General features: G+C 42.6%; 1 protein-coding gene across 21 annotated transcripts in view; it reads left to right on the top strand.

Moving 5' to 3' along the window:
• The window catches only part of Rbfox2 (RNA binding fox-1 homolog 2), a 241,269-nt gene that overhangs the window by 199,166 nt on the left and 15,913 nt on the right, over positions 1-26,190 (top strand). For 14 of the 21 annotated variants that reach the window (XM_036208104.1, XM_036208116.1, XM_036208101.1 and 11 more), the window contains 6 exons: positions 7,818-7,964; positions 10,856-10,909; positions 19,681-19,773; positions 22,365-22,425; positions 25,231-25,284; positions 25,388-25,480. In XM_036208104.1, coding sequence (XP_036063997.1) covers positions 7,818-7,964; positions 10,856-10,909; positions 19,681-19,773; positions 22,365-22,425; positions 25,231-25,284; positions 25,388-25,480 — 502 coding nt within the window. The remainder of the gene's footprint in view (positions 1-7,817; positions 7,965-10,855; positions 10,910-19,680; positions 19,774-22,364; positions 22,426-25,230; positions 25,285-25,387; positions 25,481-26,190) is intronic. The other 7 variants (XM_036208102.1, XM_036208098.1, XM_036208117.1 and 4 more) reach the window with 3 other exon arrangements.

The following is a 26,190-nucleotide window of genomic DNA, read 5'->3' as shown; positions in this document are numbered from 1 at the left end:
ACTTTCCTTCTCTGTGTGATGAAGCTAATAATCACCAGAGCTGGAGTACAGCAAGAGTAAACTAGAAAGGCACAAACTTTTGACATAGTTGCTGTGAACATGTCATCTCGTTCTGGTGATGCCACAATTTAACCAGAACATTGCATATGATAGCTAGGCAAGTGCTTGCCTCTGAGTTACATCCCCAGCCCTGGGATTTTTGAAGCAGAGTTTGCTTTGTATCCCAGACAGGCCTTCAATTACAGACTCTCCTGCCTCATCCTCCTGAGTCCTGGGATTGCAGTGTGCCACTGCCACTGGCCAGCTGTTCTGAGTGCAGCTTTTGCTTGTGTTGGGTTGGATACTCCTGTCTTGTTGGAGAGAAAGGATTTTTCATTCAAAGATGAGAACTGAGCATTGAATTCTAGAGTTTTTATTTTTTTAAATGAATTTTAGAAATTAATGTTACCATCAGGCTAGAAATTTGGCTTGCTTTTAAGATGCGAGCTTGTTTTGACAGTCATTTGGTCCTTGTTATGCATTGGGAAAAAAAGCAGGAGCAGTTAGGAGCTGCCTCTAGCCTGCAGAGAAGAGAAGAGCCCAGTTCCTATTTGTGCAGATAATGAATTCTTCTAAGGACAGTAGGCTTAAATAACCAAAGCATTTGAAGTAGTCAAGTGGAAAAATTAAATCTACTGGATTATATTTTTCTTGAGAGCCCAATGCCTGCCCTTTTAAGAAAATAAAACAAAACACTTTTAATAAGAGAGGGCTTACTGATATGATTCAGCTTCAGTGACTGATGGGTAGTAAGGTTTTAGTCTCCCCTCTTTCTAATGGCCCCTGAGCCACAAGGGGTGGGAGATGTGACTTAGGACTCTGCTGACACTCTTTTTGCTTGACCGGTGTGAGTTTGCCTTCACTTCCACCTGCTGCATAAAGAGACTTCTGATGAGGTCGAGTGCTCCTCTAATTGATGGGTGTCAACATATAAATTTAGAGAGCAGTTTGATACCATGTGTGTTTGGCCAAGTACTAATAGTAGGTTTAACCCTGGGACCTGTGAGCTCCCCACCCTTGAACTCTTGGCTAGATTTACAATACCGGGCATGCACTTCCTCCTGTGGACGGGCATTAAATCCAGTCAGGAAGTGCTGGTCACCCCCGTAACATCTGTGCCACTTCTGCACCCTGGGCAGCAGAGCTTTTGATGCCAGCTAGTCCTAAATGTAGTTCACGGAGTTGACGTCTTGAGGAAGACCGTTGAAGACTTTTTCTTCCCAGCAACCTGAATAGCACTTCAGGAAGAATCTTGTCTTAGAAGATGACATTTCCATGTGTAGCTAGAGTTTTTCTGTAGAGCATGGGACTCTTAATTCCCAGGGTCGTGGGTTCGTGCCCCACATTGGGCGCCATTTGTAGCTAGAGTTTTTCTGGTCCTGCCTGGCCCACGGTCAGGACAAATCTTTCTCACCCACTAGTCCCACAGCTGCTCAGACCCAACCAAGTAAACTCACAGAGACTTATATTGCTTACAAACTGTATGGCCGCAGCAGGCTTCTTGTTATCTAGTTCTTATATCTTAAATTAACCCATTTCTATTAGTCTATAAGTTGCCACGTGGCTCGTGGCTTACCAGTCAGTACCTTACATCTTGCTTGTCATGGCGGCGGCTGGCAGTGTCTCTCTACCTCAGACTTCCACCTCTCAGAATTATTATCTCTCCTTCCCTACCTATACTTCCTGTCTGGCTATTGGCCAATCAGTGTTTTATTTATTAACCAATCAGAGCAATACATTTAACATACAGAAGATCTCACAGCATCCATGCGGGTTAATTGCCTCTGAAAACGTTATAGCAGGACAGGATGTGGAGGTAAGTGATAACAATACCCTGACTCTGGAGGCCTAGGCAATGATGTTTGTTGTCTGTGTCTTTGTTTGTTTTAATTTATTTTTATTATTTTATGTGTATAAGTGTTTGCCTGCATGTATGTCAGTGCACCATATGTGTGCTTAATGCCTATGGGGGCCAGAAGAGGGTGTCAGATGCCCTGGAACTAGAGTTGCAGGCAATTGTGAGCCACCATGTGAGTGCTGGGAATTGAACCCTGGAAAAGCAGCCAGTGCTCTTAAGTACTGGGCCAACTCTCCAGCTCCTGTGTCTTATGTTTTAATAAATAAGTATAAAATGTGGGTTGGGGATTTAGCTCAGTGGTAGAGCGCCTGCCTGGCAAGTGCAAGGCCCTGGGTTCGATCCTCAGCTCCAAAAAAGTAAAATAAAATGTAATAAAAAAACTAGAAATTTTAATATAAATAAAACATTGAATAAGGATTATTATCCTAGTTTATTTTCTGTTTCTGTGGTAAATGCCTTGGGGAAAAGGTGTATTAAGAGAGAAATGAATGTACACATGCTCACTTGCTTGCTCAACTCAATTTCTTCACTTTTCTACAGTTCAGGACCCTACCCAGGGAATGATGTCACTCATTCCTGGCTGGCTGAGTCTTCCCATGTCAATTAACTTAAGACCACACCCCCTTCCAGGTGATTCTAGGTTGTATCAAGTTGACAGTGTTAACTTAACCATCACAGATAAAAACACATTTTATGTAGCTGTATGGTGCTTATGTTTTTAAAGCTAAGTGTTATTACAAGAGTTTTAAAAGTAGTTGACCCTGGTGATACATGTTTTTATTCCAGTTCTTGGAAGATGGAGGCAGCAGGGTCAGGAACTCCAGGCAGCTTCTCAACCTTTGGTTCACTACCCCTTGGGACGTCAAATGACCCTTTTATGGGGGTCACCTAAGACCATCTGTATATTAGATATTTATATTATGATTCATTACAGTTATAAAGAGGCAATGAAAATTTTGGGGTCACTATAACATAAGGAACAGTATTAAAGGGTCAAGCATTAGAAAGTTTGAGAGCCACTTTGCTACATGGTGCTCTCTTTAAATTTTTTTTTTTTTTTTTTTTTTTTGTGTGTATGTGTGTGTGTGTGTGTGTGTGTGTGTGTGTGTGTTTAAGTAAAAAAAATAATAAAATAGCAGGAGGTCTCTGAGTTCCAGGATAGCCAAGGCTACATAGCAAGAACCTTGTCTCAGTCATCATCAACTATGATTCATTATTGAAAACATTATAATGTGTTTTGTGTATACTAATGTGATGAGTGTGGTAGGGCAGTGGCAGCCTGGTTCTTCATGTGTGCTCACACTCATCATCAACTTAGACAGACATTTTCCAGTCCTATAGACACCTCTCACATGTGCCCTGCACAGGGGTACACAATTTAATCTTTGGGGTCTTGTTCGTTTGTTTTTTGAGACAGTTTTACTGTGTGACCCAGTCTGGGTTTGAATTGCAGCAGTGCTCCTCATTCGGCCTCCCAAGGGCGAGGATTGCAGCACACCCTGCTCATTTGTTTTAAAGTCTGTTGACTTCTGACACTTGAGGTTTTTGTTTTTTTGTTTATTTTTTTAATTGACACTAGCATTTTAATGACATTTTATTTGTTTACTTGTATGTGGTAGGAGTGCATGCATGTGTGCCACAGCATGTGTTCATGTGGAAATCTAAGGACAACCAGGGGAATTGGGCTCTTTCCCTCCATCATGTGGTTCCCAGGGATTGAAGTCAGCTTGCTGACTCTGGAGTGCCTCTGCTTTTTGAACCAGCTCATTTTTATCTGTCTTTGTTTAGTTCTGTGTGCATTGATAGTGGTGATTTGTACATGTTCATGTATGTGTAGGTGTGTGATGTGCATACCTGTGTGTGCATATGTGGTTATAGAAGCCAGAAGACAGTCTTGGCTATTGTTCCTCATGAGCCAGCCAGTTTAGGGGTTTGTTGGGTTGTTTTTTTTGTTTTTGTTTTTGTTTTTTTTTTTTGAGGGTTTTTCATTGGTCTGGAATTCCCCAAGTTGGTGAGGGTAACTGATAAGTAAGACCCAGGGATCTACTTTTCTCTGCCTCTGCAGCTTCGGGATTACAAGTGTGTGCCACAGCACCCGACTTTAAATGTGGATTCTGGGGGTAGAACTCAAGTCCTTGCGTTTGCAAGGCAAGTACATACTCAACGGATCCATTTCCCCACCTCATTTTCAGTGTTTATACTATATTTATACTGTACCTTTTCTCTATGTAGACCTGTGTAAATAGATTATGTTAAGAACTTCCCAAAATGTTCAGTATAGTAACATACCATGCAAATTTGTAGACTGGCAGTAATCAACTATACTTTATAGCAGTGGTTGAAACCCCTTTAGGAGTTGAACAACCCCTTCACAGGGGTCGAATATCAGATATCCTGCATATCAGGATTATGATTCATGATTCATAACAGTAGCAAAATTACAGTATGAAGTAGCAACAAAAATAATTTTATAGTTGGGGTCACCACAACTTGAGGAACTGTATTAAAGGCTTGAAGCATTAGGAAGGTTGAAAACCACTGCTCTTTAGCCTAAGCATACAGTAGGCTGTTACATCTAGCTTTGAGTAAGCATATGCTGTGATGTGTACACAGCAATGAAATTGCCCAACACTTTACGTGCCTGTCATTAGGGATTTGGGGATGTACTTAGAAGAGTTTTCCAGTGGGATCAGTGGTGATTAGCAATTATGGTGGGAAGGGGGCACTCAAGTGTTAATACAGTAAAATATACAGTGGTGGTGCACACCTTTAATCCCAGGACTCAGGAGGCAGAGGCAGGCAGATCTCTGTGAATTCCAAGCCAACCTGGTCTACTGAGTGAGTTCTAGGATAGCCAGGGCTACACAGAGACACCCTGTCTCAAAAAACCTTAATTAATTAAGGTTAATCAAATAAATAATAATAACTGCCTCGTCATCAGCAAACCAACATTTTTCACCATTTACAAATAATGTTACAAAATGATGCATGGGTGAACTAGCCACACAAATCACTTGGTTGTCCAGTAAGCAGTAGCTTAACGAATAGCATGAGGAGTTTATTGACATTGCCCTTAGCTTTCTAGAAACTGCTGCTTATTGGGTGGAGGGTGAAGCTCAGTGGTCTAGTGTTAGCCTAGTAGTGTATGTCTGGCCCTGGGGCCCATCACCAGCAAGAAACCACAGCTTGGCCGGGCAGTGGTGGCGCATGCCTGTAATCCCAGCACTCAGGAGGCAGAGGCAGGTGGATCTTTGTGAGTTTGAGGCCAGCCTGGTCTACAGAGGGAGTTCCAGGACAGGCTCCAAAGAAACAGAGAAACCCTGTCTCAAAAAACAAAAAACAAAAAACAAAAAGGAGGGCTAGAGAGATGGCTCAGAGGTGAAGAGCACTGACTGTTCTTCCAGAGGTCCTGAGTTCAATTCCCAGCAACCACATGGTGGCTCACAACCATCTGGAATGAGATCTGGCGCCCTCTTCTGGCCTGCAGGGACACATGCAGACAGAATACTGTATATACATAATAAATAAATAAATCTTTAAAAAAAGGGGGGGGGGAGAAACCACAGCTTGTCGACTTAGGGTATTTTATCCAAGAAGATAATCCTCAGTTTACTGAGAGGACTGTCAAGTACTTCTCCCTCTCCTAGCAGTCTCTATGGGTCAGAACAGTGCACTACAACAGAATGAATGCATGTGTTATAGAGATCATGAATAGTTAACTGAGTTTTGTTTTGGAAAATAGTTAAATATTCACAAAAATGTTACTTTAACAGACAGTAGTCGTGTGACTTCTATGTAATCTGCCTGTTTTAAAATATTTCTCATAATGGTAAATAATAATGAATAAAAATCCACAGGATAAGAGATCCTCTGTGCTCTGTAATGTAAAGTTGAAAGGGACCAGGCGTGTATTGCAGTCCTTATAATCTCAGACCCCAAGAGACATGTGCAGGAGAATCAAGTTTGAGACCAGCCTTGATTGCACAACTAGATCTCTAAAAAAAAAAAAAAAAAAAATGTTAAAGAGTAAAGATAAGAATGTACATGTACGTTGAAACCTTTTTTATTGATGGTGAAAGGTGGCCCATGCTAGGGTTACAGCGTGGTGTTCTGAGAGCAGTGTATTAGTGTGAACATGAGAAGAGAACCTCAGATAAGAAAAGGCCTCCATAAGATCAGGCTGTTCGCAGGCCTGTAGAGTGTTTTCTTAATTCTCTACTGATGTGGTAGTGCCCAGCCCATTGTGGTCCCTCTCCCTTTAGTGAGAGGGCTTATGGTCCTGGGTTGTAGAGAGCTGCATGCTGCACCCTAGAGATGGCGCTGGCTTCTGCCTTCCACCTTCCTGATGGTGAGCGCTCTAGGTAGTAAACAACTCCATATTCGGCTTGGCTTTAGGATCTGGCTTGCTTCCGTATACCTGGAGCTGTCCGCGATGCCCATGCCCACGTGGCGGTTTAGGGCTGAGGGAGGGCTCCCCCCCCCCCCGGGGGGGGGCGGGGTCAGAAGATTGTTCAAGGTTCCTGGATAAACTTCAGAAAGAAGAGGTTGGTGTTGCATCTTCCTTGCTGGTCGAGGCGGTCTGGGTTCTGGGTTCTATAAGGAATCAGGCTGAGAAAGTCATGGGGAGCAAGTCTGTAAGCAACACCCCCTCCATGGTCTCTGCATCAATTCCTGCCTCCAGGATCCTGTCCTGCTTGAATTCCTGCCCTCTCTGCTTTTGATAATGAACTGTTCTATCAAGGTTCTCAACCATCTGCTGACCTCTGGCTGCTTCAGTCTCTGCCTTTGTCATGCTAATAGTAATGCCTGCCTCCAGAGTCTAGCTATAAAGAAACAGTACCTGAGAGCCTGTTCTGTGTGGTTAAGAGCACTGGCTGCAGGTGGTGGTGGTGCACACCTTTAATACCAGCACTTGGGAGGCAAAGCCAGGCAGATCTCTGTGAGTTTGAGGCCAGCCTGGTCTACCAAGTGAGTTCCATGAAAGGCGCAAAGCTACACAGAGAAACCCTGTCTCGAAAAAAAATAAAGAATAAAAATAACAAGAGCACTGGCTGCTCTTGCAGATGACTCTATTTCCATTCCTAGCACCCATACAGTGGCTTATAGCAGTCTGTAACTCCACCTCCAGGGGATCCAGCATCCTTGGCCTGGCTTCCATAGCACTCCACACCCCAGCCTGTGCATACACTCATAAGACACAAGATTTCAAAGAAAAGGATGCTCATACTCTGTCACCATGGACACAGAAAGACCATTGCATTATCTGTTAGCTAGGGCCCCATAAAGCCTTGGACTGGAAACGTAACCTGCATTTATGGCACAGATAAGGGTCCCCTAATACCAGAGTCACTTGGAATTGAATCAGGGAGGGGTGAAAATAAAGATGAATTCAAGACAAGAAGCTGCCTCAATTTTTAAACAAATTGACTGTTGTCACTAGATTTTTCTGCCTTCATAAGTAACAGCATTGCGAACTCTGAAAGCAATAAGAAGAATAGAATGTTAAAGTACTGCCCTATTGGTTTCCTTGAGAGTCTGAGACGATGGCACTAAAGAGGCATTGACCTCTACAACCAAGCACAAGGGATGCTTTGTTTGGAAAACAGAGATCTCTAAAATAGAAGGCTCTACTAGGGGCCTGAGAAAAGAAGGGCTATTTTTACATCTCCATGTGGGCTTCAGCAAACCACAGAGGGTTCTGTGCCTGTGCTCCCATTTTGCTAATGGACTAAAAATAATCAAAAGACCCAAATTTTGTTTGTAGACTAGAAGCATTTTAAGTGTCAATGACACCTTGGGCTTTTTCTTCTTTAAAAGGACAGTAACAAGTCTGTTTTCCACTGCTGGACTTCATTTCACATCATTCTTAGGAAATAATTACTGGTTCTGTGATGTTCATTGCATTTACTTATTTCTTTAGCAGACAGAAGGTGGAGCGCAGACAGACGGACAACAGTCACAGACACAAAGTAGTGAAAATTCAGAGAGTAAATCCACCCCCAAGCGACTACATGTCTCTAATATTCCCTTCCGCTTCCGGGACCCTGACCTCCGACAGATGTTTGGGGTAAGTCTCTAATACCTTTTTATGGATTTAATCAAAACACTTTAATCCACCAGAGATGTTATTAGTCATTAGGACTTTAGGGTAAAACTATAAGGAAGTTAAGAAAGAGCCTTAATAGATCACTGTTGTATAGACACCTTTTCCTGTCACTTTTCCTGCCCTAGACATTAGTGTTAAGGTTGTCACACAGACACAGAAGCTGCATGCAGCTGTTAGCTAGGATGAGACATTCAGTGCCCAGACCACTGAGATAGCCACCCTTCTCACATGCCAACCTTCATGAACATGTCAGTAATGTTCTTGGTTTCACTAAAAGAGCAAACATCCACAATCCTTTGTGGTACAATTCCTAAAGCTGTGGGTGCATTAGAATCCTCTGAGGAGCCTAAAAATGCTGCATACCCAGGTGTGATGGTGTTCACTTAGGCTGCAGTTTGGACCTATGCACTCCAAAAGGTCCTCAAGAGAGTCTATGTAGTGCTTGGTGTAGCAACATGTTCATTTTCCTGACACATTACTGCTTCTGCCCTTCTCTGCCTCTTCATTCCCTGGTTCGGGATGCATTAGTTCTGGTCTCTATCTCTGCACTGACCCAGAACATCTGCAGTGTAGGTGATACAGGTTTACTGGTGGCTCATCTAAACAGAGCAAGTATGAAATGGCATTTTAAAGAGCCCAGGATAAAATTCTAGTTACTTAGGACCTTGGGAAATTCATGTAATCTCTCTTTTGACCCTGAAGTTTGTATCTAAAAATGGAATAGTGATCTCTAACTTGAGTGTTAGAAGTAAATGAAGTACTATCAGTATTTCCAGGGCTTTGTTTTCGGTCCCTTCTATACTCAGTAGTGTCAGGGCCAGCACCTAAAACAGGGGACGCTATTTTCCTCCCTCTGATGAGTTCCTTCAACTGTTCACTTCTTCCCCAAGTCACCATCACAAAAACGGAAGAGTAATAGTACAAAGTCGAGTTTAAGGTGAGTGGCTGCTAATGCTTTCTGAGCCTGTGTATTGCTGTCTGTTTTATTTTGGCTGCTGTTAACTAGGACAGAAAATAGTCAATAGTTCCCTAAACATTTCCTAAGGACATCTGACTTTGTCAGAACAGATGCCCTACTATGGCTTGGCTGTGCCACTTCATGGTGACAAGGCATGGGAGCCAAGTTCTGTCACAGCTAACTACCTGAATGTATTTTTGCCACCAAAGAAAATGTCGGAGTTGAGGTGTAATGGCATTCTTGAAGTACTTAAAGAGCTTTGGCACATGTCATGGTGACAGCTGTTTCCCATCTTTAGAGGAAAGAGAGCCATGGAAAAGAGGAAGGACAGTTACAAGACTTAGTTCACATGGAAGAAGGTGCGTCCTAAGAGGATGACCATCAGAGTCAATGTAGAGCCTTGATCTTGAATGCTGAGAACGGCAGGCTTTGGCATCTGCCATTGGTGATTTCTCTTGTGTCAGAAGGATGGTGGCCTTGCAAGAAATCCTTTAGTGATTTCTCAAAATGCTTCATACCTTATCCTAAAGCATAAAGTAGGAAAAAAAAATATTTTTCTTTACAAAGGACATCTAGGCGTCTCTTTTCTTCCATGTGGTTGATGCCTGTCGTTAGAACAATAACACTGAGAAAGAGCAGGGATTCCATGCCGTTCAGTTAGCCTGTGAACTTCCGCCACAGCTACTTCAGCTCCATTCTTCTTGACCATAAAAAGAGGGCGGACCTTGCTCCCAAAAGTTGTTATGAATGGGCTTGGGAAATGGCCCACTGTTAGAGCGCTTGCTGCTGCTGCAGAGGTCCAGAGTGCAGTTCCCAGCTCCACAGGGTGGGTCACAACCACCTATGACTCCAGGCCCAGGAGTTCCAGCACTGTCTTCTGGCCCTCATGGACACCCACACAGATATGTGTGTGCATGTGCACACACAAACACAAATAACAAAACTTTTATATAAAAAGAGATGTTTTAAGGGCTTTTTCCCCAACCCCAGCTAGTTCGAAGCAGATAGTGGGGACAAGTCAAGTGCCTGGGAGGCCATGTGGCCTCCTCTCATTCAGGTGTGGTTTAGCAGGTTGTCCCCTTAGCACCTCTCAAGTGACCAGGTGTAAACCCTAGATAGGTGTGGGGGGCTTCGCTACGTAAGATAGAGCTTTGTGGCTCTGTATAGTGTAGCTCTGAGATGGTATTTAAATAATTATTGAACGAATTGTTACTTTAAAATATTCCTGATATTTTGTTTCAAAACTATTAAAGTGGCAAATAAATGGAATCATCCTTTATGTCAACAATGTTTTAAATATGACAGAACATTATGTTACCTACAGAGATTGTAGCAAATACATATGTATTGGGGTTGGTCATTGGTGACAGTTTCAAAAGACGAAAGCAGTATGTGGCGTTCATCTGGTATCGTGTCTGTACACCTGAGGAAAAGCACAGAAGGCCGTGAGGTCTAAAACGGAAGGCCTGTGGTTAATCTCTTGTTTTCTTTTCCTTTTTGCTTATATTATCTCATTTTTGTAACATTTTTAAGGGAGGTGGGGTGGGAGCAGTCTGCCCTCAACAGTGTATTGATTGTGCTTGAGATTTAACTTTTTAAATTGAGACATTAAAAAAAATGAAGGCAGTAGTTAGAAAAAGACCCAGGCCTTGGCCACATGGTTGCAGTAGGGCAGCTCTTCGAAGTGTTCAGTTGGTGACTCCACACACGGACGGGGATGCTCCTGAGTGAATGCAGGAACCACTGACCCTTCATGTCAGATTTGCTGACCCTCGGGAACATGCAGCTTAAGTGAACACCAGTTCAAAGAAGAAAAGCTGACTCCTTCAGAGGGAAGGCTAGTGTCTAGACCCAGGCCGACCTTAAGTAAATGCTTTTGTTTTTGTCTCTGCAGCAGTTTGGCAAAATCCTAGATGTGGAAATAATCTTTAATGAGCGTGGCTCCAAGGTAAGCCCTGTGTCAGTATCTGATGCTCAGCTTCCTCTGACTTGGTTCATTGGCACAGTGAGCATTCAGAGAGCAAAAGTGGGTCCCTGCTGCACAGAACTCTGCCCAGTGTCTTCCCTGGGCCAGAGTCTCCAGAAAGAGGCTGCTGACATCTGGAGGGAACTAGGAATCCAGCGAAGCTAGAGAGGGAGTGTGGCAATTCCAAGGGCAGAGGCAAGGTTCCTCAGCCAGCCTGTGCTGCCTTAAAGGCAGAGAGAGGCACCAGGAGGATGTGGAAGTCCAAATTCTCTTGGAACGAGTTCGTTCGTGAAATGCCAATGTAGCATGCTTAGTTAGAAGACCTTGGTGAGGACTCTTCTTTCAGTTCCCCAGGTCACTTGTTCTCTTTGGAGTAAATTCTGACAAGCCTCCACTCAGTGAGTAGTGAAGTGTTCTCATTCTCATGAGTGAGCCTCAGGATGCAGCTACTCTAGGCTCACAACAGGTTTCATATGAAGAATGAGAGCAGCAAGCTGGTGGATGTAGTCTCTAATGTGTGTGCAGGGGCTGACATTTCAGTTTAAATTATTTATTTGGTCATATCTGCTGCTTTCAAAATAGGTCTTGGCTGTCATTAAAGCCCTAAGAATATAATTTAAGGAAAAACGGAATGCAGTAAATGAGTTAACATTTACCTTTCTTCAGTCCACTGCAGATTCCTGTGCTTTAGTAGTTGCTAGCCCTCACCTCCCGCCCACCTGCATGGATGCACACACGCACACTGTTCTGATGCCTCAGTATTCTTGCATCCCTTATAGAGTATACCAATAACTGGTATTTATTCATTGTTAAAGAGGTAATTATACTTGAAGTTTCCAGCTTTCATTTTAAACCAAAAAAAAAAAAAAAAAAAAAAAGATTAACATGTCTATACAGACCTTCCTCCAGCACTTAACCTGGTAAGTATCTTTAAGTGAATCTCTTAACTACCCTTAAGACTACTGATGCTTGTACTTCCTTACATTTATTTTTATTAAGCATTTAGCTTCAAAGTACGAATAACCATGGCTTCAAGGTGGAAGCATATGAATGAAGATGAAAATGAAAATCAGTAAATGAAGATCATTGACCACACTGTTTATCTAAAGTAGTTAACTGAAACATTTTTTTGGTTTTAAGTTATGTGTACTTCAAATAACCTTAGCTAAGCTGTACCAGCCACAAGGCCAGTGTAATTGCCCCAGGTGCTAAGCACTTGCTCCTTACAGAAAAGAATGACTGAACTCTTGTAAGAAGGGAACTGAGCTTTCTAAAGGCTTTCGCTGACTTCAGGATTCACCTACTACCAATATTTAATTTCACCATGAGCAGTTACCTCTCCCATGTGATTTCATTTTAAAATAATGGCACCTGCCTGCCTTTTTCCCTTTGGGGACCCTGGAAGTTTGTGTTGCTTCTGTAGCTCCAGGCAATGTCCTCACTGCCCCTACGTTCTTTGGGCTGTGATAGTATAAACACTGCTAATTGTTAAGTGTATCCAGAGCAAAGCATAGAATCACCCTGGACCCTCATTAAGGGTTGAGAAAACCCTGGATAGGACCTTTGCCTTCCTGACTGCTGTGAGGCCTTTCCCACAGTAGACAGCTCTGGAACCCCAATCCAAATCTGCTGAAAAAGTGATTGTGGAGTCAGATCAGTAATGTCTCCTTTGGGATCCATCTGAGAGAAGGAATAAGCACTCGTCTTTTGGGAATATGGCTTCTCATTTCTTTTCTTTTTTCTTTCTTGGTTCATTGTTTTTGTTTTGAGACAGGGTTTCACTATGTGGCCCTGGCTGTCCTGGAAAACACACACACACACACACACACACACACACACACATCTCTCTCTCTCTCTCTCTCTCTCTCTCTCTCTCTCTCTCTCTCTCTCTCTCTCTCTCTCTCTCTCTAGCCCAGGCTGGCCTTGAACTCACAGAGATCTGCCTGCTCTGCCCCCCAAGTGCTGAGATTAAAGGCGTGTGCTACCGCTGCCTGGCTTCTCATTTCTTTTGTATATTTAGAATTGACTAAAAAATTTCAGAAAGACTTTATTGTGGTACTATAGTTTTACCAGAAGCCTGCGCAGGCTTTTAAACAGAGTACTTTTCTAATCAGAAATGAGCTTTATTAAAAGTTTTAAGTAGTAATAAACTAGTCATAAATAAGTCTGTGATAAGTGATACTGACATGCAATTTAATGTTTAACCAAATTATTCTAGAGCAAAACCCAAAACAAAACAAAACACCCTCCCCTGCTCTGTGCTGGCTCTGGAGCCCAGCACCTTGTGTCTGCTAGGCAAGCACTCAGCCAATGAGCTGCATCCCAAACTGTCTTCTTTATAGTGAGTCCATTTGGAAGGCGGTCAGTGTGCTCCCCCATTCTGGTCGGCCTTCTGCAGCTCCTCCTGTGGAGTCTGCTGTGCTCGGCCCAGCAGGGATGCCCCTGTTTGCCTAGTTCCTTTTTGCTTTGACTATAGCTGACTCCTAGTAGGGTACATAGGCCATCATCACAGGATTTCTTAAGTGACTTCTCGAGAGTTTGTTGTCGATTCATTTTTTGCTCTGTGAAAGCAATCAGCTGAAACAAATATGAAAGTATGAAAGCTCTGCCTTTTAAAATGTATAATTCAAATGTGTGGTGAGACGTAATTAACACTCCTGACCCGGAAAGGACCTCTTTTCCTCGAAGGATCTAGAAAGTGAGTGTGAGTTACATATAGCTCTCCTGATTCTCATACTTCACTAGTAGCAGCAGAGTGTTAACATATCATGAGGTAACCTAGATAGACTTGTCATTCTGTTCCTGCTGTCTTACAGTTATTCATAGTGGCACTTTCTTCCTCAAAATGTCCTGATTTCCATAACAGGCCCTTAATGAAAAGTAGGAAGTAAAAAAACATAGCCGCCTGTCCACCTGTGAGTGGTTTTTACTTCCACACTGGTGCCTCGTGTGGACTCTTCAGCAGAACTCTGAGTCATGGCTGCCATTTAGCCCCAGGATACTTGAGCTGCTAGTTCTTGCTCGTAGGTTCCAAAGCCTGAAAGCTTTTTCCTATACTCCTCCTCCCATTGTTAAATTCTCCACTACCCTCCTGTTCACCATCACCCAGCTCCATAGCAGGTTGTCATGGTTGTGATAATTACCACACTTACTGATTCGTGCCAGCCATGGTCAGATTCCTTCCCTCAGATGGATTCCTCAGGACAGGCTTGGCTTCCGGTGGATTTCTGTTTAGGCTGAGTGCAGGAGGTGCAAGGAGTCTTCTTGTCCTCACACACACGAGAACTGTGCTCTGGTTTCTTGACCATTCCCGTGGCTGTGATTTCACATGAAGAGAAATTATTGTTTCCAAATACGGTTAAAAGATTTTCTTTAAGTCACACTAAGTGAGCCTTTGTGATTTTTGGTGAAATTTATAGATAATGATGGTATGAAATATTTTCCATTATACTTAAAACTGAATTAACAATAAATATGTCCAGAAGGCTTTGTTTATTTTCTTTTGTTACCACTTTCTGGGTTGTTTTTTTGTTTGTTTGTTTGTTTTTTTCTTTCTTCTCCTCCTTCCCTCCCCCCCCCCCATTTATTTATTTATTTTTTTAATTTCTGTGTTCTGGCCATACCCAGGAGATCCATCTGCTTTTGAGTCACCCTTAAAAGTTACATGGTAAATTTTCTTTCTCATTCTTCTGAGATGGAAAAATTCAAAAATTATACAAAATTTTAAAAAGAATGTTTTTACACTGTTCATCTTATTGCTTGTTACTTATTACAGCCTGAGGCCAGACCAAAATGGTGTCAGTTACTTGGCTCCTGTGTGCCATTGATGATAAATGGGTGTCAAGGCAGGTATGAACACACAGAAGTTGGAACATGGCCATGTACCTAACACGGCACTCTGTTTCTTAAGTACAGCTAAGACAGTTAGGAAAGTGCAGCTGCAACATTAGAATGTTTCATTAACATTGGAGGACAGAGAGCCCTAAAACAAGTGTGTTTAGACCTGTGTTGTCCACTGTGGCAACCACTGTGAGCCTTTGAAATGTGAAGAAGTCTGAGATTCGCACCATGAGTGCACACATCAGACTGTAGGGCTTAGCACAGAAAGAACACTAGGCACCTAGTAGGATTGTTATGTTGCTATCATATTGAAATGATAGTATGTGGTTACGCTGGGTTGAATATGTTGTTAAAATTAATTTCATCTCTCTGTTACTTTAATGTGACTATCAGGAATTTAAAATGTATGTGGCACATGTGCTGCTTTCTGTTGGATGGTGCTGGTATAAGCAAATGTGGCTTTTTTTTTTTTTTTAATGAAAAACAGGTTTACTTTTTAATATCTGTTTTCATTAGTGGGAACTAAATAAAAATCATTGCCTTATATACTTGAACTATTTCCTCTTGTCAAGAATTTAAGAGTAAACCAGGCAGTGGTGGTACATCTTTAATCCCAGCACTCAGGAGGCAGAGGCAGGAGGATCTCTGTGAGTCTGAGGCCAGCCTGGTCTACAAAGTGAGTTCTAGCACAGCCAGGGCTACACAGAGAAACTGTTTTTTTGGGAGGAAGGGGGGAAGAAACAGTAAATTGGGCATAATGGCACACACTTTTAATCCCCAGTACTCCGGAAGGCAAGAAGAGACAGGCAGATCTCTGAGTTCAAGGCCAGCCTGGTTTGCATAGAGAGTTGTTGAATAGCAGGACTATATAGTAAGACCCTGTCTCCCTCCCCCCAAAAAAAGAATGAGTGATTACCTTTATTGCAAATTATATCACATATGTAGTATTACATATTATACTAGGTTGAGTTTTATATTTCAGCATAATTTATATGGTCATATTTCACTGCTTAAGTAAAATGTATTGAATTCAGGTATGGTTTTATTTTCCCCTTTAAAACTGGAGATTTGATGGGGTGGTGGTGGCACGTGCCTTTAATCCCAGCACTCAAGAGGCAAAGCCAGGCTCAAAAATCCAAAAGAATAAAAAAAGGAACTAGAGACTTGAACTAACTTACTTTCAGTTCAGTTTTGAAGATAGAGGTGCATTAAAACCTGGTTTCCTGGAGCAGGTTTTCCTGCGGGTGACCCTTAACCGGAGAAGCTGTGGCTGCGCTTAGTATATAGTCCCTGTGCCTTTTCCAGTTGCCAGCTTTATAGTATTGACACTGGAATATGAGTGTGTTAGGTAAGGAAGCATGGGGTTTAGGTTAATGAAAAAAATGCCTTTTTAAAGTTTTCACAAAAAGCTTGGTACCTTCTAACAATAGACTTAATTCCTAGGGAGCATGCTTTGATTTGTTGTGTTTTCCTGTGTTTCTGAACAGGTGACCACAAGTCCGATGGTTAAGAGCTATACAGTTACTATCTTACAGTACCGGAGGTCAGACGTCTAAAGGCAGTCTTACAGGGCTGCACAGAAAGTTAGCTGTGTTGTTTTGGGAAGCTCCTGCCTTTTGGCCTCTAGAGGATGTCCGCTGCTACTGGGCTGTGGCCCCATCCCCAAGACCACATGAGCAGCCAGGCCTTCTCTAGGCTGCCATCATTGGATTCTGCAGTCTGGCCCTTTTGTGTTCCTTTGCTTTATAAATACCATGGGGGTTACATTGAGCCCACCCAGATTGTCAGGGTAATCTCCCTACCTTGAAATCATTTAATCTAATCACATCTATAAAATCCCTTTGGCCTTACAAGGTAACATATTCTGTGGCTTCAGGGATTAAGACTTGCAGGATTTAGGGGTGGGGAACATTATTCTGCCTATACAGGATCTGTTTATCTTCAAAGGAAAGAATGAAATCTTACCTCTGCTTCATATCAGAGAATCCTAGCCATCCAGTGGGCCTTCCTCCTCTCTCACCAGGGAGGCCTGCTTTAGTTTTAGTTTGATTAGTATTTCCTTTGACATTTGATCTTCTTAGAATATGAAGCACTTTAATATAGACATTTGAAAATGCAGTTTTCCCCCAAATAGTCATTACTGAGGAAACCTAACATGGATACCTAACATGGATAGTCCTGTTAAACTTCGTCATTTGCAGACCATCAGTTGTCAGTGCTTGTGATGCTCCCTCTTCTGACATAGTTACTGTGTTGCTTATGTCTCATTCACACGTCCCCAAAGAGAAGATGGCAGAGACATTTCATGGTTGGGTTTAGAAAAGAAATGAGGGCTTTGCAGAGCAATGTAACTTAGTCAGTAGAGTCCACAGGCAGTCCACAAAGCTTAAGTTCTGACATCCTTACCACTCACTGTATAACGCAAGGTGTTGCCATTTGTTTTAAAACATTCTTTACCTTTAGAATGAATCTGCCAGATCTGACCTCGCTGCCCTGTTCCCATGGCTGTCCTAGTACAGCCATGTACAGTTTGGATATTGGTGCACAAGTACACATAGGCAGTCACAGTGTTAAAACCAAGTCTGTGTTTCCACATAAACAGCCAGAGCCAGTTTATAATTTATTAGCTTAATCAAAGACATAAGAATTATGGCTCTGAGAATCAGTTGGAATGCAATCAATCTTCTCAGGTTGATATAAAAACTTGTAACGTAGAGCTGAAAAGATGGGCCAGTAGGCTACAAGTGTGTCTTGTTTGCATAGAACCCTGAGTTTGGTTCCCAGAACTTGAGTCAAACAGCTCATACCCTCTGCCCAGCTCCAGGAGGACCTGATTCCTCTGGCCTCCTCAGACACCTCCACCTAATGTGCACACAGACACACAGGCAATTAAAAGTAAAATAAATCTTCAAAAACTCATCACTATACATAACCTTTCTTAAAAACTGGTTTACCTTGCCTGCTGGTTGGTGAATTCTCAGGTGAAAAAATTGGCTTCTTGTCTTCAGGATCTGTTCATCTTCAGAGAAAAGAAAGACACTGACATCCTTAGTAACTTACCCTCTGTACCTTGAGGTTTCCAAAATGCCTACAATAGGTTAACATTAAAATATGTATCTGAAAATGCTTTCCTTTGTTATTTTCAACAAATTTCTACATTTGGGGGGGGGGGTGCTAAAAACAATTACCCCTAATATCCACCACAATAAACAATCATTTGCTTTCTGTCTATGTGCCCTCCTGTAATATTTGTAGTGGTGTGCAAGTTGTGGGTGGAAAGAATCCATTGGACTTCCCAGACACCACCTACCATGTTACCACTGCTGAGGGATCACATCCTTGCTTTTGTAAGCTCTGCCTAAGATAGGGTTTATGTATGGAGGCATGCTCATGCTTACACAGGAGTGAGTGACTCCCTTTGCAGGTGTTAACTGCTGGGGAAGTAAAAAGTCAGAGCTGTGGAGGGTAGGCAGCGCCAGTGCATCTGGAGTCAAGTTGGTGGGCACTTGATAAAGTAGTCTGTAAGCATGTAGTGATCTTCCCTTGCAAGTAGTGGGGACACGTGAACAGAGGAGTGGGTTAACTAACTCCTGGCCTCCTGATTTGTGTGTTCTATCTTTGCTTCCACTACAGGGGCACATCGTAACTCCCATGGCAGCCACATCGTTACATCAAGGCATTTTTTTTCCTATCGAATAGGGGACAACCACCATTCCTAACATTCCTCACTCCTGATACTTGTTGACTATTCCTTCTTTTCCTCATGTGGAAAATCACTAGTTTACCTTTAACAGCAGAGATAGACATCAACAGATTAATGATATAGGCAGTTTAGGTTGTCAGTTTTCCAAAATTTACTTGTACATATATTTTCTATAAAGTTCCAGTCTGAGTTAAAATTGTCATTGAAGGAACATCCTAGTTGTTCGTTATCCAGTGATAGTCTCCCTTGCTTCCACAGTGTTGCCTACAGAACTAGACCTCACTGCTGTCCTCAGTGGGACTGAAATAACGCCTTAAATCTTACCGTGGAGCATTAACCTTAAATGTGAGAGAAAAGCCATAGGGTCTGGAAAGATGGCTCAGTTGGTAAAGTACCTTTCTTGCAAGCATGAGGACCTGAGTTTGTTCCTCAGTACTCAGGGGAGGGGAAAAAAAAAGCCAGGCATATTGAGATGGCTCAGCAGATGAAAGATACCTGCTGCCAAGCCTGATAGCATGAGTTTGATTCCCAGAACCCATAATGGAAGGAGAACCAGCTCACTCAAGTTGTCCTCTGACCTCCATGCGCACACTGGCACACACATAGCTCATAGACACACAAATATTTTTAAAAACCATATGTATGACCCAAGTTCTATCCCTGGGAGCCACTAGCTGGAAGGAGAGAACCAACTCCTGAAAGTTATCCTCTGACCTCCTCTTGTATGCCATGGTACACGCATGCCCATACACATACACACTAAATAAATAAATGTTGAAGGAATAAATAAACTAAGGTGGAAAGCAATTGGGGAAGACACTGCATTTATCTCCGCTGGCCACATGCACTGGTGCATGCATGCACACAGAAGAAGAATAGTTTATGGTTTGGTTTCTTATGTTCAGATTTTTGGTTGAATAGTTTGACCTGAGTAACTTCCTACCTTAATCTTGGTCTGGCCTCATGTACTTTACATTTTATTGTTATTGTTGTTAATTAAGTTACTTTTACTATTATTACAGTTCTTTATCCTTTTATTGGGTTTAAATTTCCTTTTACAAAATATGCATGGATCAAAAATGTGCCTTTGGAAGAAATTGCTGGTGTCAGTTGTGCTGACGTCACTTCATACTGTGATGTTTTCTGTTTACCAGGAGATGAGTATTCAATATAACGATGTGCATGTTTTCCCTTCTCCCGCTGCATGCAGGGATTCGGGTTCGTAACTTTCGAGAATAGTGCTGATGCAGACAGGGCCAGGGAGAAATTGCACGGCACCGTGGTAGAGGGCCGTAAAATCGAGGTGCATGTCTTCAATAATTCAATTCTCGGTTATATTTCCTTTCTCTTTGTGTCCTGCCTCACTTATTTCACATTTGGAACCCTGTCCTGTCCATGTGTGCACACCTGTCTGTCTGTCTTCACCTCCTGGCACCACTGTGTAAACGTAACACCCTGTCTGCTTCTCTCCCACCCCTGGTTGTCTGAGGTGCAGTTGGGGGTGGGGAATGTGTGCTTACCTGTGCTCTCATTTACTTTTTTTTCCTCTTCCAAAATGTTTATCCTCTGCTCTCTTGATTTTTTTTTTTCCTTTGCTTCTGTTTCTGCAAGACTCTGAATTCCTATTATGAGGCCTAAGCAAAACTAACTTCAAAAATGTCTGAAAACTACCTAGCTTGTAACATTGTGTCTTGGAGGCCAGTTCCCCTCCATGTGCGTTTGATAAGTGTGGATAGATGATGATGGAGGTTTGGGGGGAGGACAGAATCCAGAACTCTGGTAGTTCAAAACTTTACTTAATACCAAAAATGTAATACTTGATTACAAAGTTGACAGCAGAGGGTTCAAGGGCAGCTGGTGGCATAGATGGACAGATATTGTGATTGCTAAGTCAGCCCTGGGCTCACCAGCACTAGAGGTACTAACGCATTGAAGGTTAACTGGCTCCTCTCTCCTTTACCGGTTCTTTAAAGTATTAAATATAAAAGCCACCATTCGAGTAAGATGTCTGCATATTTTGCTTTTTTCCCCCTTTCCGATGGTTTAGCCTTTAGGGCCCTTCACTTGACTCACTCTTTCCATGGTAACTATACACAATGCTGGCGATGGTGCCCGTTGGCGGTAAGTGAATCGAAAGTGCTAGAGAAGAAGCTTTTTAAAATGTAATCACCAAACAATTAAGAGAGAAAAAGTCCATCTGCCATCTCACATTAGCACTACCAGATGTGGTTTGACTTGCTTCTCCCCCTTCCTGCCCCTCTTCTTTTCCCTGCTGTGGGGTGATGTCGCCTGGACTGTGGATGTACCATCCTGTCTTGTAGCAGTCTGAGCTGTTTGGTTACTGACTTCATGGTGATTTTTTTTTTCCCCTTGCGCATCTTACTCAGAGTTACTGAACTCCAGTCTGGCTGGTTTTATTAATGCACTTCCTACCCCTCCTTCTTTGCCTCTTTCCCAAACCACTGTGCACCTCTTTCCTGCTAAACCCCTTCCTCACGCTCTCTCCTATTTCCCCACCACTCTGTTCTTTCCTAGACTTCTCATTTCTGCCCCTTCCTTTCTTCCTTCCCATCCCCCTCTGTCTGGCAGCTGTTGGTGTCTCTTGCTGACTGGTAGTGTCTGGTTGGTTCTGGCTGTTTTCCTTTGAATTGCTTGGTGGCTCTCTGCTCTAGCAGCTAGTGCAAGCTTTTGCTCCATTCTGACCTTGCTATTCACTTTCCCTCTTCTTTCCAAGTTGTTTCTTTGGTTTCTTTGTGTGTGTTAATTGCATGCTCTCAGTCTCATCCTTGTTGTCTCCCATTCTTTCCTTGTAAATGTGAAATGTTTCCATTTTCTGGTGGTCAAACTAGAGTAAATGGAGTTTCAAGCTGTCTTCACATAGGGAGGGCAAGGGGTCACCCTACACATCATAAAAGATATCAGTGTTTCTAAATTCCAATTTTATCTCAAATTGGTCTTCATAAAATAAATCTAGCACTATTTGTATATATCCTAAAGGCAAAGTAAGATGGCCTTGGTGGCACAAGCCTATAATCTAAGCACTCCGGAGGCTGAGGCAGGAGGATCACAAGTTTAAGGCCAGCCTGGCTACAGAGCAAATCCCAGGCTCAGCCGGAGCGGCTTAGTGACACATTTATATTTCCTGAGCTCTGAGCTCGAGGACGGCTGTAGTTGAGTGTATGGTGAAACTTTACCTTTCAGACAGGAGCTCCGGCTGCATCCCTCCTTTTCCAGCAGGACCATCTTCGTTAGGCGTGCTTACCTTGGCATGGAGAGTGCCTCAAACTGTGTGCTTTGTTCAGGGGGTAGAGAGGACCACAGCACAAGAGAAACAAACACTCGACTTTTCACAGTTGAGCGTCTTAAATGAGTAATCCATGTGATCTAGAAAATTCAAGATGGCCCTACAGACTGTCAACATGGGAATCTTTAGTTCCTCTATTTAGTAATCCCAGACAATTAAAAAAAAAAAAAAAAAGAAAGAAAGTAGAACATCAGGACAGAAGGGTGGAAAGCCTCTGTTTTACAAACAAGCTTCAAAGCTCGTTTGCAGATATATTTGTTCCCTATTTACTTTTTTCCAAATTGTCCTCAGTACAGAGACATCTCAAGGCCATCCAGAGAACTTGTAAGTGCATCATTTCTCTGGAGTGCCGAAAGGTAGAACAGCCACAGTTTTCTCTTTGGAGACCAAGAAACTGCATTTTACTCTTGTTAGCCTCATTTAATAAGTACTTACATAAAAATTCTATGACTATTTTATAATGCTGTATTAATAATCTAAATGCTATCAGACATTTACATTTTTAATTACGTACTGTGTTACTGGATGAGCAGTGTTGTGTTCCCTAATGTGTCCCTCCCCGCCCCCTCTTGTCTGCTCCTTACTTTTAGGTGAATAATGCTACAGCACGCGTCATGACCAATAAGAAGATGGTCACGCCATATGCAAATGGTGAGGAGTTACATGCTGCCTTGGGGGAATGTTTGTTCTCATGTAAATACATGTAATTTTTGTGACTTTCTAGGACCATCTGCTCAGTTCACATTCGACCTCTTAGAAGAATGTCTTATCTTTACAAATGAATTTTTTCCTTAGAATTAAGCTAAGCTTTTTACTTATGAAGATGTTTTGTTGTCATTAACTTTCATCTTCTATGCAGTACCATCATGCCACTTGAGGCTACCTGTTAAATAGACCAAGTAGCATGTGGACAGCCTCCTCTTCAGCCTCTGTAGTTCCTCATTGTGTGGGAATTGCCCACGGAGCCCTGGTGGTCCAGGTATATTTTCCCCACTGATTCCTCTTCAAATAAGTATGATCTGGATTAGTGGGGAGGAAAAGCCTAGTCTCTTTTGTACATATAGATTCCTTGCTTTCCTTAAGACCTGGACGTAATGGCCCTGGGGCTTAAGGGTAGCTTTTTATTCCATGATGACAAGTCACATAGTGAGTTTAATGAATATTTGTGAGAACAGGATTCTCAGCAGTAATTCGCCCTAACAAAAACAAACATTGGGCTGGAGAGGTGGCTTCTCAGGTAAAAAGCACTAGGTATGCAAACCTTAAAAATGGTGTTCAGTAACTGAACCTCTACGAAAAGCCACATGTGCTGGCCCATATCTATAATACTAGCACTTTACCTAGAGATCAGAGGCAGACACAGGAGAACAGGCAGAAGTTTGGACCAGCTAGCCTGAAATGCACCATACAGTGGCAAAATACAGTAGAGGACTTTACTTCAGCAAGAGGGAAGAGGGGAACTGATTTCAAGAAATGGTCTTCTCATCTCCACTGCCCTCTGTGGCATACCCACACCCATACCCTTATATACAAAATAAGTTTAATTTCAAAAACAGTACAGAACTTAGGGCTGAAGTACAGCTCAAGTTAAGAGCCCATAGTTGCAGAGGACCCAAGTTCAATTCCCCACACTCCTGTCAAGTAGCTCTGAAGTACCTAGAACTCCAGCTCTGGGGAGAAACGAATTTGTGCATGAGTACCCACATAAGCATTGTATTCATTTTGAGAGGTGTGTATGTATGTGCGTAGGTAGATGTATATGTACAGACCCCCTCAGACCTATGTAAGTCTGTTCTCTCCTTTCACCTTGTGGGTCCCAGGGATCAAACAGGCATGGTGGCGAATGCTTTTACTCACTGAACTATCTTGTTGGCCCTCGTGAGCATTTTTATCAGAATAATGGATTGGATTGAGAGACAGTTACTTCAGCCAGACAGTGGTGGCTCACACCTGTATTCTGGCACTGGGAAGGCTAAGACAGGAGGGTGATGAGTGTCAGAGCACACATCCTGGACTACATAGGGCCCAGTAAGTAAAGATGCTTCCCTCTAAGCCTAATGACCTGAGTTTGGCCGACACACATGCATGGTGAGTGGAGAAAACCAGCGCATGTGAGTTGTCCTCTGACTGCTTCACATGCACGCGCACAGGGTAAATGTAAAACAGAAAGGAAAATCTATAATTTCAGTAGAAGTAGCCTTTCCCTCTCTCCATCCTATATTTATAGTGTAGCATTGACAATGACTAGGGAGAAAAATCAGTGACCAACCTCCTCTGGAAAATAAATGCAGTGTGTTGCTTATATAGAAACGTCAGTAGATACTTAAGTTTTTATGTAGAGTTCTACTCACTACTAGAGGAAATAGCATATATTCCTTGCTTACAAACAAAATACTTGCCATATTTCTCCTATAAGTATATAAAAAAATAAAATTTTCTCCCAACATAGTATTATTTGGAAACTCAACATTTCTGAATTTTGAACTTACATTTGACAGCAATGTGGTATCCTTCAGAGTCTAGTAATCTATTCATTAAATGTATTTGTTATAAATTAAAACCTCTGAAGCCGTTCACAGAAGACAGGAATGGAGTTCGAATTTTATTACTGCCTATCTTTCCCTTTCTACTTAGTGAACCCCAGTTTTTATTATGAAAGGGGATTTCCATTCACCCACAAAACTTGCATGATATAACTGAATGTGCCATCAAGTTCTAGGTCACATTTGAATTCAGTCTGAGGACACCTTACTGAAGCCTCTAGGGAAAGTACTGTATAAGGAAGTGTTGTAGTGTGCTACCAAATGATAGGCGTTGAGATTTCTTTCCTCTTCTAAGCTCAGAGCAGGTCATCTGGGTACAGTTCTGAGCACAGTCTGCCAAACCCCACGGTTTTTCTGTTTCCTCTTCCATTTCTCCTTCCCCCTCCATCTTCCTCTCTCCATTTTCTTTCTCTGTTCTAGTTATAGTCTGTTTCTGTGATAAAACACTCAGACTAAAAGCAACTTTGGGGTCACATTTTTATCATTAAGGGAAGTCAGGGCAGCTCTCAAACAGAAACTGTGGAGGAACACTGCTTGCTGGGTCACTGAAAAGCTCAGGCTTAGCTATATAACACAGGACCACCTGCCCAGGGAATGATGCCACCCACAGTAGGCTCAGCTCTCCTGCATCAGTTAATAATCAAGCCAACCCCCACAGATGAACCACAGAAATCTGATCTGGACAACCCCTCTATCTTCCCAATCCTCACTCCGTGCACCCCTGCCTACTACCTGCCCAAGCCCTTATCCCCTCAGTGATGCTGCTTAAAGATGATACCATTGCCCTTTCCTATAAACTCTAACTTAGGGAGGAAAAACAGCCCAGAGATGCCTGGAGCCATCTTGACATGCAGCATTCACACCTGTCTTCACATAGTCTTAAAACGTTCACAGTCTTCTTTTTCTGTTTCAGGCTGGAAATTAAGCCCAGTAGTTGGAGCTGTGTATGGCCCTGAATTATATGCAGGTAGTGTTGCACTGCTTCCCTTTCTGCTACTTAATGACATCTGTGCTCTTCATTTGCCTATGTCTCTGTCACCTTTTCACATTTCTATTTTTTATGCACCTAGCATCCAGCTTTCAAGCTGATGTATCCCTAGGCAATGAGGCAGCCGTACCCCTGTCAGGAAGAGGAGGCATCAACACTTACATTCCTCTAATCAGTAAGTAGCCAACACTGGCCTGGCATGAGTTTTGACTGTTGCCACTGATAGGTTGGATTGGTCTGTTTTTCTTCTCCTAGCATGATATAGAACTGACAAAAGAACCATTCTTTTGTTTGTTTGTTTTTCAAGACAGGGTTTCTTTATATAACAACCCTGGCTGTCCTGGAACTCACTTTGTAGATGAGGCTGGCCTCGAACTCACAGAGATCCACCTGCCTTTGCCTTGTAGTGCTGGGATTAAAGGCGTGCACCACCACCACCCGGCTGAAACAAAACATTCTTGAGAGAGTAATAGATACCTCAGTGCCCTGTTCTGTGTGACTCACACTAGAAGCTTCCATAAAACAAAAATCACTGTACACTCTACAGAGGGTGACCATGTAAATATCCTTTCTGTATTCGGTCATGAGGAAATCAGAAGATACAAGGATGTATAGACTGCACTACTCAAGCCTACTCCCCCAACCCCGCACAAACACTCCTCCCATGGAGTGCCACTTAGCACAGATCCAGTGTCAGTAACTACTCTGCACTGTCTCTAGAGTCACTTTGACCTGGGCCCTTTCCCCTGGCAACAGGTGTAACTAACCTGGATTCAGCAGAGTGAGGTGTTTTCTGCATGACTTCCAGAGCAAAACACACTTAGAACCGGCCTTTAGAAAATGTCTGCCTCGTTAAAGGATACAGGTTGGCTGGGAAGGTTAATA

The sequence above is a fragment of the Onychomys torridus genome, chromosome 16 (genome assembly GCF_903995425.1).
Source record: "Onychomys torridus chromosome 16, mOncTor1.1, whole genome shotgun sequence".
In the NCBI taxonomy this organism is placed as follows: Eukaryota; Metazoa; Chordata; class Mammalia; order Rodentia; family Cricetidae; genus Onychomys; species Onychomys torridus.
Note: the sequence above shows the minus strand (reverse complement) of the source record. Positions and strands in the feature narration are given on the sequence as shown.